The sequence below is a fragment of the Cavia porcellus genome, unplaced genomic scaffold (assembly GCF_034190915.1).
Source record: "Cavia porcellus strain 051 isolate PalLab524CR breed Dunkin Hartley unplaced genomic scaffold, mCavPor4.1 scaffold_13, whole genome shotgun sequence".
In the NCBI taxonomy this organism is placed as follows: Eukaryota; Metazoa; Chordata; class Mammalia; order Rodentia; family Caviidae; genus Cavia; species Cavia porcellus.
Window position 1 is genome coordinate 17791739 of NW_026947496.1, and position 17426 is coordinate 17809164.

Below are 17426 nucleotides of genomic sequence, written 5' to 3' on the forward strand. Positions count from 1 at the left end.
ATGCGCCTTCTGCAGTAGGATGGTGGTGTATCTGCATTCATGCTAAGGAACGTAAGATGAGGAAGGTCTGACCTTCTTGGGGCCCAAGCATCAAAGATGGCCCAGTTTTCCTGAAGGCAGCATAGGGGTAACAACACTATCAAAGGGAAACCAAGCCAGACAAGAGTCAAAGGAGACAGCACAGATTTTATCCCAGAGGTTTGTAGTAGGGGAGAGAGCTAGCTCAGTGTCACCTGAGCTCTACACCAGGGCATAAAAGGCAGGAGGCCTTTTGAACACTGGGACATGGTAATGGAAAAGTACTGCCTGGCTTCAAGGATGGGACTAGACCATCTGTGTCTGCTAACTGGTGCTTAGAAAGTTAGGATCTCGCCTCCTGCAGGCCCTCCACCAGGAGCGCATCCCGAGAGAGAGGTGGTTTCCTTCTTAGTGATTACATTTCAAAGGAATGGCCCCAGGCCCTTCAGAAAGAGATGTTCCCGGGTTGCAGAAGATACACACACACACACACACACACACACACACACACACACGATGTGATCAAAATACACAATGACCGTGTTATCTTTAAAATGCATGACAGTAGCTGACACATGGTCATGAAGCCTCCATTCAAACATACTCTGCCCGTCATTCTTGCCACTTTCTGAAGCAGTTCCGGCATTCCTCTTTCGTTAGTGTCTTTACAAAGTGTGATTAGAAATACTTTACAGTGATTGCTGCTGTGGATGGAGTATAATCCAATAGAAAGGCAACTCAAAACAGTGTGTTCTCATCCACTCTGTTCTCTGGGTCCAGTTCTGGGTGACTTCTGGACCTTCCGCAAAGCCAAAATGATCATGAAAGGTAAAGGTTTGAATCAATTCAGGGCATCAAGGCAGCCACAACAGTGTAACTAAAGACAATCACATTAAGAGGACTTTCAGAACTGCTTCAGAAAGTGGCGAGAACATTTGTGAAGTGTGTATGAAGTGAGGAAAGATGTTTTTATGCAGATTAGCGTAATGGAAGTGGGTCTTTTACTGTAATAACTTGTTTCATTTAACTATTCATCATATTTGTGATCATGCCACATACACACTTCAAAAGGATAGAGAAAGATCTCACAATTACAAGTTTTCTAAGTCAGTACTCTAAAATAAGGGAGTTTAAGAGGCCCATCATCAGATGTTGGCTGGAGCAAATAGCAAATGCTGTTGGCAGCTTTGAGCTCTCTCAGGCAAGCGTTTCTAGGGAACATAGATTGTTGTTCTAGGGACATGGCTTTGAGCTGCCAAGAGCTATGCGAGGTTCGCTGGTGTAGAGGGCAGAGGAAACCGTTTGTGCTGAGACTGCAGTCCTGGCAGGCCAGGGTGGAGGCCTCCGAGGAGGCTGACCGCATTTCTGTCATTGTTACCACCTTGGGAAAGTTCAAGAGGAAAACACGAAGGGAGTCACAGGGACCCTGGCCCCACCACCCACGGAGGAGGAGCCCGTCCTTCCAGTGGTGACCTCAGGGCCTCGGGATATACGTTAATGAGGAAAATGTCATTGCTTCCACAGCCAGCGTTTGTTAAGTGACTTGTTTTGAAGCACACTGTTTCTGACTGTCCTTTGAGATTTTCTTCTTTATAAAGTCAAACATTATCTTCGGAGAAGAGTTAGGATTGCAAAGAGCCACATCCAAAGTTATGATGATTTTCATCTGTCTCCAGCTATGTTAGATCAGGTGATTAGAAGTTTAACATGCCACGGAGCCTTAAAATGCATTTTTCAATAGTCACAGTTTTATGCTTAGTTATGAAGGAAATCACATCAAGGGTTTATTTTATCATCTGTCATTTTTTGTCACAGAGTTTGAAATCTTGTTCTTCCTTCTAACTTATAAGAAAGCTCCAATTTTCAAAGTTCTTACCCTTGAATCTGCTATGACCATACATTAATTCTGTGCCACTAATTGTTTTTATCAATAAAGTTTTATTTACAGCCACATTCATGCATGTGCGTACTCCATATAGCTGTGGGGATTGAGTTGAGCAGTTTCCACAGAGGCTGTGTAGCCTTCAAACCTGAAGACCTGGTTAGCAGGTCCTCACAGAAAAGGTTCATGGACACCTGCTCTGCATACTCAGACTAATTCATTTTTCCCTGGGATTACAGGGCACACCATCACACTGGCTCTGTCTTTAGTTTGAAAATAAAAATCAAACAATATTAATAAGGGATTTTCTCTTTAAAAAATAATATCTTCTTTTAACCTTATTCATCCTTTGCATAAAATCTATTTGTTTTCTCTCTCTAAATATCAAGAGTCTCCCCTCAAGGGGTCAAAGGAAACCCCTAAATTGTGACACTTATTTCCATGTCCTGAGGTGAGGAGGCAGCAACTTTTAAAAACATTTAGGGTCACAGACAAATATTATAATTCATGACTTCACAATTTCCTTCTCTCTGAGTTGTGGCATAGTAAAACCATACTGATGACTTCATACCCATTAAGGTGGCTTTGCAAAACAGAAAACCCTAAGTGTTGGTAAGGAAGCAGAGAAATTGGAACACATGTACACCTTTGGTGGGAATAGGAAGTGGTACACTGTTATAGAAAACATAATGGTAGTTCTTCAAACATTTAAAAATAGAATATATAATCCAGCATTTCCGAGTATATATGCAAAAGAATTAAAAAGCAGATTCTCAAATATTTGCACACCAATATTCATAGCAGCATTATACACAAAAGGCAGTCAGTGGACACAACCCAGATGTCCATCAACAGACAACTGGATAAACAAAATGTGGCATATAATACAGTGGAATACTATATAGCCCTAAAAGAAAGGAAATTGTGACACATGGGACATCATGGAAGAAACTACAGGGTGCTATGCTACGTGAAATAAACTAGTCATAAAAAGACAGATATTGTATGATTCTACTTGCATGGGTTACCTAGGAGACTCCAATTCATAAAAAACAAGAAGGATACTTACCAGGAGCTGGGGAGTGAGGAGGTGGAGAGTTCCTGTTTGCCAGGTACAGAATTTCAGTTTTACAAGGTGAAAAAGTTCTGGTGATGTTTGCACAATAATTTGCGGTTAACACTATAAGTGACCAAGATGATAAATGTATTTTAAGTCATATGTTTTTACCACAATATTTTTTACAAAGAAACTAGAGGGATGGTGTCCCTGTGCTAATAACTGTGGTGCAAAGTGACAGCGGCAGAGTTCCTGTGTCCCAATCTGTCACTTCGCTTAGTTACCTGTGCCGCGTGGCAGGATGCTTTACTGAGACGATAGGTGACCTCAGGCGAGATTTTCTATTATGCTGATGATGCTGGCACAGGGCCTTAGATGAGTCCACCAGAAGGAAAACAAGGCATTGAAGGCTGACGTTTGCCTTTGCACGCTGTGGAGAACACCTGGGTTCCCATCTGTATGAAATACTTCACACCCTCCTCCCGCCCCTTCCCCAGAAGCCACAGCCATCTGTGGATCAGAACTGAAATTCTAAATCACCCCCTTTGCTCAGACCTTTATTCAGATCAACCCTCACCCCTCAGATCCATGGGGAGCCCATCTTTCCAGCTGGGAAAGGGCTGGACAGCACCATGGAGCACAGCCCAGTCATGATGCCAGTAAAGTCCTGTTTAAGCCAATCAAAGGAAGTGATTTTTGGTATTTTTATTTGTGAATTCAGGATTGCACACATGTTGCTTCTACTGTGCAGCCCACATTTACTTCAAAGGCAGCGCAAAAATGCCCACGAGCAATGAGGCTCAGAAGTTGCAATCACAAAGATAAGCAGAGAAGGTTCCATATTCACTGAGGGGTGCGAGATGCTGCCTGCCAAGCCTTGGCTGCATGGTCATTGATGCCATGAGGACTGAGGGCATTGCGGGAGGCTCCGGGAGCGCTGTGCACAGCTCTGCTTCCAGACCTGTCTTCTCTTCTGCGTGCTTCATGAGCTTTCTGCTCCTTTTCTTTGCAATGTTTGGGAGTTAGTTTGTTGTGGGTTTTTATTTGTTTGTTTGTTTGTTTTTAGCTTTCCCAATTACAATGAGGGCAAATGTTTCATTCACAAAACTGCCATTTCAATACTCGGAGATTTTTTTTCCAAGTATGGTTTGCAGATACCAAAGAGGGATTGTTCTTGAATGCAGATGGATAATCCTGCTGGAGGATAATGGGTGTTTGGTGGTGCTGTTCGTGTCATGAGCTGATGAATGCTTGGTTGAGGCACAAACACTGTTTTCAGTGAAAGCATTAAGTCATGGAAGAAACAGCAATCGCAGAAAAAAAAAGACAAGGAAGGGTGAGGCGCAGAACAGAAAGGACAGTCCTGAGCTACTTAGACGTTTTCTTAGATTTGAAAGGTTTTGTTATTCAACAAATACAGTTTAAAGTGATTTAAAGAAAAAATAAGAAACACAATAAGTACTGTTTCTCTTGAAAAAACTTTCTGGTAATTTAAAAACCCTCTCCAGAAGAAAACTTTATTCCCAGATAGCTTTACTAGTGAATTCTTTCAAATAGAAAGAAACAAAATCAGCCATACCAACTCCAGGAGATAGAAAAAGACAAATGTGTTACTTGTATTAAGAGGCCAGCATAAACTTGAGAGCCTAACGTGCTTAAGATGTTAGAAGACAGGAGAATTACAGGCCAGTATCTCTCATTATATAAGTGTAAGATATTTTATATACAGTGCCAGGACACTGATTCTTTTTTTTTTTTTTTTTTTTTTAATCGGTACCAGGGATCGAACTCACGACTGCCTGCTTACAAGGCAGGCGCTTATGCCGCTGAGCTAAATCCCCAGCCCCTTGATTCTTACAAGTATATTTAAAAGAATAACATGTTGCAATGAAGTTGGAGTGGTTTTGGGAAAGCAGAGTTGGTTTCATATTAAAAATATTGAAAATCAAAAATGAAGATGTGTACCATGTTCATGGACTGGAGGCCTCAAAACTGTAAAGAAATCACTTCTCTCTGAATGGATATCTAGATTCAGTCAGTTCCAACCCAAGATTCAAAAGGTTTTTATGGAAATGGACAAACCATTTCTCTGAACTAGCAAAAGTTCAGAGGCACAGAGTAGCAAAGACAATTGAAGAACTAAGCTGAAGGATACAGGACTGCTAGACGTCAAGACAAATTATGAGGGCACTGGGATTTAGACAGTGTTCCAACAATTTAAACGAACATGTAAGATGGCTAAAGACACCAAGTGTCCAGACGGAGATGCATGCTTCCATAACGCCCTGAATAAAGTCAAAATTGCTCTTGTAATGAAAGAGGGTCTGCAAAAGAAGTGATGCTTTATCAAATGATTATTAACTTACAAACGTCTCGCTACTGCTCAGTATTTCTAGATAAGTCATCAGAACCAGTAGCCTATCTACTGGTGTCCTCATCACCCGAGATGACGGCTGAGAAGTGACTAAGCAGACCTTTGCCTTCCTACGTATGACCTTTGCTTTATCATCACATGAATATGAGAGAATGAAATTTCATAATTTTGTGAGCTGATTTCCTTTAGACATTTTATTTTTTTCAAAAGTAGGAGAACACTAAGATGGATTGAAACTCAAAAATCTGCATGTTCTAAAATTTGAAATGTTTTAAGTGCCACAGGTAGAAAGTTTCAGGCCTGACCTCATGGGATATGTTATAATCGAAAGATAGGTACATAAAAATACTGTTTTAAATTGCTTTCAGGCTATATGTATATGAATGTAGAGTTGGGCTCCATCCCCAAGAGCTCATTGTGTGTGCACAAATATTCCACACATCAAAAAGAATCTGAGCTCCAAAGCACATTTTGGTCCCAATGTTTTAAATAAAGGATCCTCAACCTATAAAAACAGTCACAGCTAATTAAGTTTTATGTGCCAGCTATGTGTTTGTTCTTCTTATATGAAATCTCATTTAATGATAATTAATTATAAAACTTTTTTTAAAATTTTATTTAAGGAGAAAAAGAAAAAAAAAGCAGAGAAAGGGTACAAGTTATACAGATTTACAGAAAAAAATAAACAGTAGGAAATCACTAGTTAATGGATTACATATTGTCATCTTAGAAATAATCGTTCAAGTTACAAAATTAAAGCTTATAAAGTGGACATTCCAACAGTGAGACTGCAAACAGTTCTGTTCAATGATCCAACAAAACTCAGTAATATCATTATCTATCTTATACACTTAAATATACATGCAGTTATATCGTTTAGAGCACTTTCTTTTCCTCTCTTTTGTACAATGACAATTACTCATTTTGGGTTTTGTTGCTCCCACAGTTCTTATTACTTTTTTGGAAGAGAGTAGAACCAAATGTTACATAACAGAACAGAGTCAGTCAAATCAAAAGGGTGGACATACTAGGTAATGTAAAAGCATAATACAAGGTGATCAACAATGGTTACCAGAATGCCTCCTGCTATCTCTAATAGAATTGCCTATATCATCAGTTATAATAAAATTGAACAAAACAGTAAAGAACAAAGCCAACAAAACCAAAACATTGGAGAGATTATAGGTCTTCAAAAGTAGATAATAGTCAACCGGAATGGGCGTCATAATGAATCCCACTGTCTTCACAGCTGTTGCCTAAACTTTCGAACCTGGTACTATCAAACAAAACAGAATAGAGGGACATCAGTCAAAACAAGATGGTGAGAGCAATACAGGGCTTTAAATCAAGATAATGGAGAGTCAAAGTAGGTTACTATAATATATCCTGCTATTTTTTTTATTTTTCCCTTAAAAGGATAAAAATAAAAATGTAAATAATAAAATGGAGATTGAGATAAAAGAGGGCATAGCAACAAAACAGCACAGATCAAAACATAACCATTTAAGCAAAATAGTGTTTCACCACAAGATAATCCCGACATAAAAGTAGTTACCATATTGTCTCTTTCCTTGAAATCTTTGAGTATAACTTCATATATTGTAGCATCAAATATATGTAATTAAAAAACTTAATGGAATGATTTCAGAGGTGACCACACACATTACAAGTGTTACGGAAAAAAATATTTGTATCACTCCAAAATCCATATGTGGAATCCTTAACACACAAAGTGGTTATATTTGGTGTGAAGAAATAAAGTTAAGGGAGATCTTAAGGGTGGGACCCCATCAATAAGATTAGTGCCCTTGTCAGAACAGGTACTAAAGAGCTCCCTCAGGCTGGGCACACAGTGAGAAGGTGCCTGCCTGCAAAGTAAGAAGAAGACAATCACTGGAAATGGAAAAGGCCAGCATCTTCATCTTGAATTCACAGCTCTAGATCTGTCAGAAAATGAATTTCTATTGCAATACGTAAAAGAACAAAATTCTGCACTGGAGAAAGCAAAATTGTTAAGTGTTTCCTTTATATATGCCCTTTGGCCTATTTGTACAACCTTGTCCATTTGCAGGTAGGCTTAATAAACTGTGGGTGTATTCCTAGCTTGTTGAAGCTTAGGGGCCAGTTTAATGTCATGTGTATGTGCACACACTAGAATCCCCTGGCCTAGCTCCAGTCTAGCTCTGCACCTTGGGCAGGCCATTTAACCTCCCCCTAAACTGCCAGATGAAGATAATAGTGACAACTTCCTGGAGTCATTGTAAGGTTTTACATGAAGTCCTGCATAGAAAGCACATAGTGTGGGGCTCGTGGTACATGGTAATGGTTACATCTTCACACAAAATGGCTCCTTCAGGCAAAATATCTGACATAGCTGTGTATAATTGTTTTCTTTTTTGTTTCGTTTTGTTTTGGGGGAGTTTTTCGTAGATTGTGGTTCACAATTATTAGCTGACTTCAGCTCTGACTATACATAACAGGAACTAATAAAACCCCTCAGTCTAGGCAGGGGGCATAGCTCAGTGATAGGGCAAATGCTAAGCGAGTGTGAGGCCCTGTGCTCTATCCTCAGCACAAAATAAAACAAATACCCTCCATCTAATGCTGACGTTTTTTCCCTCTGACGTTTCAAAGAGTCAGAGACAAGATGTTCTAGCTCCCCAGATCTTAGCTCCATCATGGCAGCAGGCTTCATCTGACCAGGAGTAGCAAAGCCAAGCACACTTGGAGAAGCAAGCACGCTTACTTTCTTGAACCTGGCACACAAAACACTCACAATAAAGGCCCTGTTGTCTTTCAGGTAACAGGTAGTAGCAGGAGTACCACACTGTTCTGGCAGAATTTAATTTTCACATCTATCACAAAGCAGTCAATCATAATCCGGTGAGTGGAATGAAATCTAGTGGACCATTATGCTTCCTAGATCTAGAAGGATAAGCTCACCCAGCCCTAAATCAATGACTTTTCCTTGTCCTTTGGGGAGGGGGCAGAGCTGCTAGAAGCAGCAGAGAACATAGTAGAAATGTGAATTGTGATCATGTCTGAGCATGATCACAAAAGAATTAGCTGTTATGACACTGTCTTACAAGTCATAGAAGCAAGCCCTGAAGCATCAAGACTTTATTTCTAACATCAACATCCTCATCACACTAGATTCTCTCACCAGAGCGTCCGTCAGTTTCACATTTAATGAATCAGTCTGTCATCACAGGTGACATGGAAGTGAAAGAACAAAGTGAAGACTGTAAATGAGGCTCCACAGAGATTATTTTTCAGATCTTTATCAAGTCGTGTTCTGCCACGTCCCTCTAACGGGACCAGTAAATGAAGAAGGAAGTGATTCCTTTGCATCTTGCAGCTCTCAGAAGAGACAGCTGTTAGAATTTGAAATTGTCTGTGCCGGTTACAACAGATAGAAGAATGCACCTGCAAATTGTGATATAAACTCCTAAGATGTGCAGCCTGGTGCTGGCAAAAGTTTGTCCCCTAACTTGCTTCTGACATACCATGTTAAGGATGGACTCCAGGAGTAGCACAGCCTGTTTCCCAAATTCAGACTCCTTAATTTCTGCAAAAGAAAGTATGTAGCTTTTATTGCATGATAATCACCCTCCCTTTCATCCTCAGGAATTAATTTAATGACCAACTGCATGAGTTCATTATATGGTGGCTGAGTCTTTTGTCTTCCTCCAAGGCTTTCAGAGGTACGATGAGAGGAACTAGTGAGAATGTCTTCTGCATGTTTTTGTTTGGGGAACATAAGACATATTTTAAAATGGGGGTAAGAATTCCAGTGCAGTTTCACCATGTAACCACAGCCCAAATCAAAAGAGTAAATTACTATCAGCACTCAGGAGCTCCCTCCATGCCTTTCTATTGTTTATCGGTACCGGGGATTGAACTCACGACCACCTACTTTTAAGGCAGGTTCTTATGTGGCTGAGCTAAATCCCCAGCCCCCCTCCATGCCTTTCTGACTGCAGTTACCTCCTTCCAGGTTGAAGCTGTTGCTCTGGTTTTTATTGGAGGCATTTTCTGTGCTTTTCTCTGCATCTCTACATTATGTATTTAGTTTGGCCCATTTTTGAACTTTCTACAAACAGAATGATAGTCCATGTGTTCTTTCATCTCGCTTTTTGTACTAAATATTTTAAAAGTAATGTTTTTGTGTGTTTATTTTTTTGTTTTGTTTTGAAAATTGTCAAACATAGGAGCTGGGAATATAGCTTAGTGGCACAAGTGCCTGCTTGCCTGTCAAGCATGAAGTTGTGAGTTTGATCCCCAGTACCCAAAAAATAAAAAGGAACATACAGACACCAAGAGGATTGTATAATAGAATAGCCATCATCTAACAGTTACTAAATTTTGACCATATTTGTTGCTTTTTTCCCCATTCTGGAGTAAATTGCAGACAATTGTAAATCTATAAAAAAAAATTAAGAAAAAGAGCCTACATGAACATAAACCATTATCATGGATAGTAAAGCTAAGAATAATTATCTAACATGATCTCATATGTAGCCTGAATTTACCTAGTTGGCCCCCAGAGTGCTTTCTCAGCTGGCTTGTTGCAAACTGATTTGCAGCTGAGATTCTTAAAGGACGAGCCTGTAAAGCTCGGCTTACAGCTTAAAGAGAGACAGTGTCTCTTCCTTTTTCACACCCATCACATCAATCAGGAGTGCTGCCTGGGGACCTGGCTTCAGGCAGTTCTGCCTGAGCAAGTGGAGCCCAGCCAGCCCCCTCCGCTGGTCTTAGTTCCATGCTCTGTCGCTGCGGAGGAAATCACACTGTCTCAGTGATTATCAGAAGACATTCTAGCTATCAATCATATCAAAACCAGAATTGTTCCAATGGGCAGACGCTCGGTGGTATTAGACGGCTCAAGGTTAGTTGTGCATGTGCCATGTCACTGGGTAGGAGAGCTGGCTGTACCTGCGGAAGGTTTTACCAGGACCGCAGTAGCCCTGTACAGGGAAACAGTGCGCAAGTCCATTATAGAAAATGCTGTAGCGTTTGCCACAACCTGTTCACATCCTCCTGTGTACTTTAATCATCTCTAGGTCACTTACAATATTTTATACAATGTAAATGCTGTGTATGAAAATCCTTATTGAAAGTGTTATACAGAATAATAACCAGAAAAGGTTTGCACAGATACAAAAATTGTTTTTGTGTGAGCCAGAGATTTACTCAGTGTCACAAGTACCTGCCTAACAAGCACAAGGTCATGAATTTGATCCCTGGTACCAAAAGAAAAAAAATTGTTTTTGTAATAGTCATACTGGGGACTAAACCCAAGACCTTCAACCAAGTTATATTCCCATCCATTTATTTATGTATGAAAGAATCAGAGAGGATCTTGTTAAGTCACTAAATTGACCACTCTCGGTCCAACTTGCGATCCTCTTGCATCAGAGAGTGCAGGAATTACAAACCTATTTCACCTTTTCCAGCTCTGAATATTTTTGATCTACAGTTAAACTGGCTGAATTTACTTCTGTAGAACCTGCAGAGACTGAGGATGAGCGTCTGACTCTGTAGAGAGCACTGGCCTCCCTGGGAGATTTTTACAACACATCGCAGTCAGGCAAGTTGGATCCTTGTCCAGCATCCTCCAGAAGATTTTTGTCACAGCCCAAGTCCCTTGTGCTTAAAAGAGTGTAGAAAATTGGAAAGAAACTCTGGGTTACACTGAGTCTTTTACACAGGTCTCCCAGAGCACACTGTGATTCTCCAATGATACGGGGCATTTCCCCCAAAATTATTCATCCCTTTCTGCAAGCACCTTGGAAGTCAAAATTCTGCAAAAATAGGCTTTGGAAAGTCCTGCTCTGGATGGCTTACATTTCATCACAAGTTCCATAGTTGGGTCGCCATGTTGGGTATGAGGGATTTTGACCATGTGATCTGCACTGGAGTCACCCTAATACCTGCAACAGGAGACTTCCTACAAGGGGACCCCAACCCTCCCCTACAGGTTGGCTGGAATTGCACAGAAAGGAGCACTAAAAGGCCAGAGAGACCAGCCCAGTGCATTTGTTAGGGGAACCACCAAAGCGCTGTGGTGTCTCCTAGGCAACAGGGACTAAAGGTTCAGGATGTTCCACTTGGATGGGCCTGCAGGAGGGGTCAGGGATGGAGGTCAGTGAAGGTTTGAGGACTCTGGCTCAGGCTCACAGCCAATCTCTTTCAGTTGAGGATACCAATATCTACCTTTTGGTTTCCCTGGGCTACACTTGACTAAGAGTTGTTTGGGTCCCATGTAATCATGCAGTAATGGTTAACATGTGTAAGAATAGCCCTTTTTAAAAAGTATTTTTAGCTTACTAAATTACTTTACAAAACAATACACCAAGTCCAAGTTTAATAATAAAATACAACTTGCCTGTCTGCTTCATACGATAAATGCCTGTGTTCCCAGATACACGTGAGTGCAGGTAGATTGAAATACGCTGCCGTGGTCCCTGAGCACAGGTTAGGCCAGGTGCAGGTTCTGATTCCACTGACTGGCAGGCGCAGGAGGCAAAGTTAGCTCTGTGCCATGCCCTCCCCCAACACCCCAAGTAGAGCCATAAGAAATATTGCTAAAAGTCACATGATGGTGTTAAAGGTAAACTGTCTTATGTCGTATTACTAGTAGTCCAGAGTTGCAGGGGGCCCATCGGCCATGAATTGGACATACCTGGTTTTCATAGCAACCTAGATACCTTTATCAATGCCTACAGATGTTAAAGCCCACTGGAAAAAACTGCCATTGGTCACAGAGCTGAAAAAGAACCCTGTGACTTCTGGCCAGGACATAAAAGGAGAGTAAGGGGCTGACCACTGGGTGCCCCATCCCTCTCTACTTGGACTTCTGTTGGAGTTCTTATTGTGACAATGCAGAAGAAGCCCTTGGGTGACAGTGACAGAGATTAGGGCCTGCCTTTATCATCATGTGACAAGAACACTTAGACCTCAGATTCTTTCAGATGATTTCCACAAGGTTCAGATTTTTATAGGGACAAAAAGCTTCTAAAGGGATCAACCTTTCTGATTTTGAAGATCCCTTGGTGTTAATTGCCAAGTGTGAAAAGTGTTTTTATTTTCTCACCTTGCATTAGTGACACAATAAACTCTCCTTGGATAATCAAGTAACTGGAACCCTTTCTACATAGTAGTAACTAGGCTTACTAGTCAATGCTTAGATGTTGTAGAACTCTTATGAATTAGTGAAAGATAAGTACTTGTTGCTCTTAAAAATTAGATTACTATGGCCTTACCCTGCATATATTTTTCATACTGTAAGACAACCAGAAGCTTTTTAAAATTGTTTTTTCTTTTTATCTTTTCTTTTCCAACTTAGTATTTAGACTTTGTCACTTTGCATGTTAATTTCCTTGTGAAATAAAAAATCAACTGACCTGAGCTATGTAACCTTGTGAAATGCAAGACCTTTACCACACAGTTCCCATTTCTCCAAATCCTTGCTTCCCTTTCTCTTCCTTCATCTATGGTATCTATAAATTTAATAGTGAAAGTTTCTTCATCTTTAAAAAAAATTAAAGCATTTTCTCTAAAGATAGCATACACATTGGTTGGTGTCTCATTTGGGTTTTCTGGGAGATCATGGTTGTGTCGTGTGAGCGTGTGGGCTGAGTGTTCTCCTTAGGGGTCTCTTTAGTATCATGTCAGAGTCCCTGTTTTCATGAGGCCAGATGGGAAGTGGAGGCATGTTCGGGGTTCTGGGTTCTGGGTTCTGGGTTCTGGGTTCTGGGTCCTGGAAACTCATTGCATTTGTAGATTTCCAGTTTAAAATTCCATGTCCCTAGGATTGTAAAAATTTAAATGGATAAAAACTACAGATTGTACTTGCAAGTTGACTGTTTTAAATTGAAGGTATAAGACTGCAGTAAGCTTATGCACAGTTTATTTCTCAGTTGCTTTTCTCCTTCAAACTTACGTTCCCTTCGGAATGTAATTTAAAGGCACTTGAGCAGGAAATTCAACAGAGATGGATTATCCTAAAGGAAAAATCTAAACGAGTCTCGCCATGTTACTCTTAGCGGGGCAAAATGACACATTCCAGCCTCAAAATTGCTTTTTGTCCTCCACTTTCCTATCTTTTTTTAAAAATAAAAAACAGTACTTAAAAGTTTATAAAACATAGGAGCATATAAAAAATTGACCTGCCCAGAAATTGTACATCTAACTACATAGCCTGGAAAAATTCTAATACATGTTTACATTGGTACCTGAATGCATGAGTTCATAGAAGTGGTGTCCATGCCAAGTCTGGAAGGAATGTCAATTTCCTTCTTTTCATGACTGATTAAATAAATTATTATGCATCCTGAGGAATGTATACAGTGTTTTTATTTATTTTATCTGTAGTGCTGGAATTCAAAAGCAGGGCCTCATGCATGCTTGGCAAGTACTGTAGCGTCAAGCTGCACCCCAAATTCAGATGCTTATTTTAAATGTGTTGATATCACTGTAGCACAGGAGTCCTTGACCCATCACAAATCTATGTCACTAGAAAGAATGAAAAATTAAAGAGAGATGGGAACTGGATGTTAGAGTGTGTGTCATAGGCTGCAGTGGAGGATCAGAAGAGGACTTTACTAAAATGATGAGACTAGAACTTTGTCACTGTGTCATTAGAGTTACTCTCTAGGCTGTTTTCACTGGGCCTCCTTTGGAAACCACTTGTTCACAGCTACACAGATTTCAGAAGAAAAAAGGGAAACTTTAGGCTGTGGGATGCCCCCTGGTTCTTCCTTCCTTACAAACCAGTGTAAGGATAGGTGTGTTTTAAAATGTAGATGTATCTCACTTCACTAGGGAAAAAGTACCTTATACTCAGCGTAAAGCAAGAGAGGTTTATTTTGGCTGATAATTTCAGAGGATTCAGTCCATGGTTGGCTGGATCCAAGGCAGAAATGGCAGAAATGGTGAGAGAGCCTGGAGGAGCAGAGCTGGTCAACTCATGGCAAGCAAGACACAGAGCACGGGGACAGAGGAAGGTTCTAGGACCAGATGTGGTCCTCAGAGTCACAACTCCAGGTGCCACCCAGACATATCCAGAAGTGTGCTTGACTAGGCGGCTCACAAGACACTCAAACTGACCATCCAGCTTAACCGTCACAGTAGCCGTTCTTACTGCCCTGCTGGGGTAAGGCCATTGAAAACACAGTCTGGTATATTCTCAGATCAGGGCCACCCAGGGAAGCAGGGGACAGGGGAGTAGGAGGCTCTGTGGGCAAGAGTCTTTATTGTGGGTTCCACGGGCAGGAGTAGGCGCTATGAAGCAAGCAGGTTCAGGACTGTGAAATACTGTCAATGGGCTGTGAAGCCTTGGGACTGTGTCTAGGTGCCTGGTGCCTGGCTCTGGGGCAGTTAGAACAAACACACAGTGACCTGAGTATCGGGACTGGACAGAGCGGGTGGGACTGTGGCTCTGGATGGGCTGCCCTGCATATGAAAGGCACACTCCAGGCAAGTCACTCCTGGCTCCAGGAGCTGGCCTACCCCAGGAAAAGTGGCCCACCCAGGTTCAGGCAAGGACCCACGATGTCCACACATCACAATTATAGAAGGGAAATCTTCTGCTAAAGCCCAGAGGTGAATGAAGCAAAGATAATTATGCCTTTTGAGGTTTCCTGCCTAGTTCTTGCATCAAGGTCAATGGCGAATTGACAGTCTTCCTTGGACATCTTAACCTTTTTGAATATGGTTCTGGTGAGCCATTTAAAGCTACTTTTTTTTTTTTTTTTTTTTTTTTTTTTGTCTTTTTCCTTTTTATCGGTACCAGGGATCGAACTCACGACTGCCTGCTTGCAAGGCAGGCGCTTATGCCGCTGAGCTAAATCCCCAGCCCCTATTTGAAGCTACTTTTAGTGCAGTAATCGGGAATCCTCCTCCCACATATTTTAGGCAAGAGGGATATGTGAAGCGGCCTGGTGTGTTTGGATCCACTCCACCAAGTCGTGGGTCTAGGAAAGCAAATCAGTGCTGGTTTCTCCCTTCTCACTTTGGGCTGCCTCCCTGTGGTCTGGAGATCTCAGGCTGTGTCTGCAGCTCTCCGTGTTCCATTTGGATGCTTCATTTGCCACAGAGCCATCATAAAGCCTGTGACGATGTGTTTACTGCAAACTGGAAAATTGGGTTTTTTCCAAAGATCAAGGCATGGCATTGGCTGCTATACAAACTGCATATTCATTCTGCAAAAATGGGTTCATGCTTTTTCTATTTTGGATCTGTTGGTTAATTGTTGGAGTTTAAAACAAAAAAAGAACTCTGCTTTTCTAAGAGATCTATCTTAACGTGCAGTGTTTTTAATCCTTTTAATTCTATTATTTTGCTTTCAGTGACTCAAGGTTTATAAATTTTTAATGGCCTATTTTGACTTACTATTTAAATTTTTAAATCAATGTGTTGTCATCCTGGCCATTTTTCCTTCATAGTTACTGTTTCTGCCCCTCTTTTTTAAATAGCCTAATTGAGGTATCATTTACATAACATAAAATTAACTCACTGAAGTGTACAACTGTATGAGCAACAGCCTCCCAGTACTCTGGGGGGCTGAGTGGATCTGGGGACAGAGGTCCTGTGTCTGGCTTCATGTCCTGATGTTTTTCTCAGTAGCAGCCTGCCGACAGCATGCCAAGCCTCCCCACCACAGCTACTCACCCAGAATTGAAGGTGAAATCACATTCATCAAAATGACTGTCTTTTAGGTGATACAAAAGTTGTTTTGAAGATTTGACAAAATAACCTGATTTTGAAAGCTTATCAAAATAAAATAATGTAATGAAAAGACAAGGTGATGCAGCCCTGTAATCCCAGCTACTCAGGAGGCAGAGACAGGAGGACCACAAGTTCTAACCCAGCCTGAGCATCTTAGCAAGACCCTGTCTCAAACAATTAAAAGGGCTGGGACTTTTTCTTCTCTTTATTTGTAATTTGGGCTTCTCATCTAAGAGACACTATGTGATATTTCGGCTTATGTGTCTTATTTCACGTAGCCTTATGGTCTCAAGATGCATCCATTTTCCGATAAATGACACAAGTGTGTCTTTATGGCAAAGTAGTACTCCATTGTGTGATAATACCACGTTTTCATTATCCATTTACCTGTTAATGGACATAGAGGCTGCTTCCAAGATTTAGCTCTTGAGGGTTGTGCTGCTATAAACATGGGTGTGTGTGTATCACTGTAATATGGTGTCTTTAACTCTTTGGAGGAGACAGCTAAGAGAACGGCTGGGTCAATGGAATTTCTAGCTTTGGTTCTTCAGGACTCCACACTGACTTGCGTAGTGGTTGTATTAAATGGACAGGAACAAGAGACGGACGGAGGGGCGGGAAGGGCGGAAAAGAGGACTGAAGACGTCTTGTGCACATGGACCAACTCTACTCAGGGGATGGAAATAGCATAAACTGCTAATAAAAAAAATTTAAATTATTATTTATAAATCACTCCTTGGTCGGATCCCCAGTACCACACACGCACAAAATAGTAATAATAATAATTCCTTTTTAAGAAGTCTCAGCAAAGCATCAAAAAGTATTAATCATGTTAGCAATGCATCATGCACAGAGGTTTTCTCTTGCATTTTATTGCATATCAAGACTGCTGTCTGAAAAAAGCAAAGCATTGCCCTCACCTGTTCACACCTGCATGTCTGTCTGTCTGTCTTGCTCACAGCCCTGGAGAGGAAGATCTCGATGAGGCAGAGCAGAGAGGAGCTGATCAAGCGGGGCGTCCTGAAGGAAATCTACGACAAAGGTAAGGGCCGCTCCCGAGGGCACCAGAGCTACGCAGCCTTGTGCCAGTCTCTGGGGCTCCACCCTCGAGACTCCCGGCGGTTCTGGAGGGACAGGAGAAGCGGTGCCCTCTCCTCTCCCACAGCAGAAGACCCTGAAGTACAGGGAACTGTGCACATGCAGTGTTGACTTTTTTGGTAAATTCTTTTGGACCTTTTTTTATTAGTACATATTTTTCGTACTTATCGATCACATTCATCATAGGCAATTCGTACCTCTGTGTGCTGTATCTTAATTCGTTCTTCCCTCGTTCTCTTTAACCTTTAACCTTCTTCCCCTCCTGA

General features: G+C 41.2%; 2 protein-coding genes across 11 annotated transcripts in view; both read left to right on the forward strand.

Moving 5' to 3' along the window:
- Positions 1-17103, forward strand: part of LOC134478501 (ER membrane protein complex subunit 5-like) — a 95781-nt gene extending 78678 nt beyond the window's left edge. The window contains exon 1 of the mRNA XM_063259897.1: positions 1-17103. This exon is cut by the window's left edge and continues 78678 nt beyond it. The gene's annotated coding sequence lies outside the window, so the exon portion shown is untranslated.
- Positions 1-17426, forward strand: part of Phactr1 (phosphatase and actin regulator 1) — a 508872-nt gene that overhangs the window by 381155 nt on the left and 110291 nt on the right. For all 10 annotated transcript variants that reach the window (XM_063259891.1, XM_063259893.1, XM_063259894.1 and 7 more), the window contains one exon: positions 17024-17104. In XM_063259891.1, the coding sequence (XP_063115961.1) occupies positions 17024-17104 (81 nt within the window). The remainder of the gene's footprint in view (positions 1-17023; positions 17105-17426) is intronic.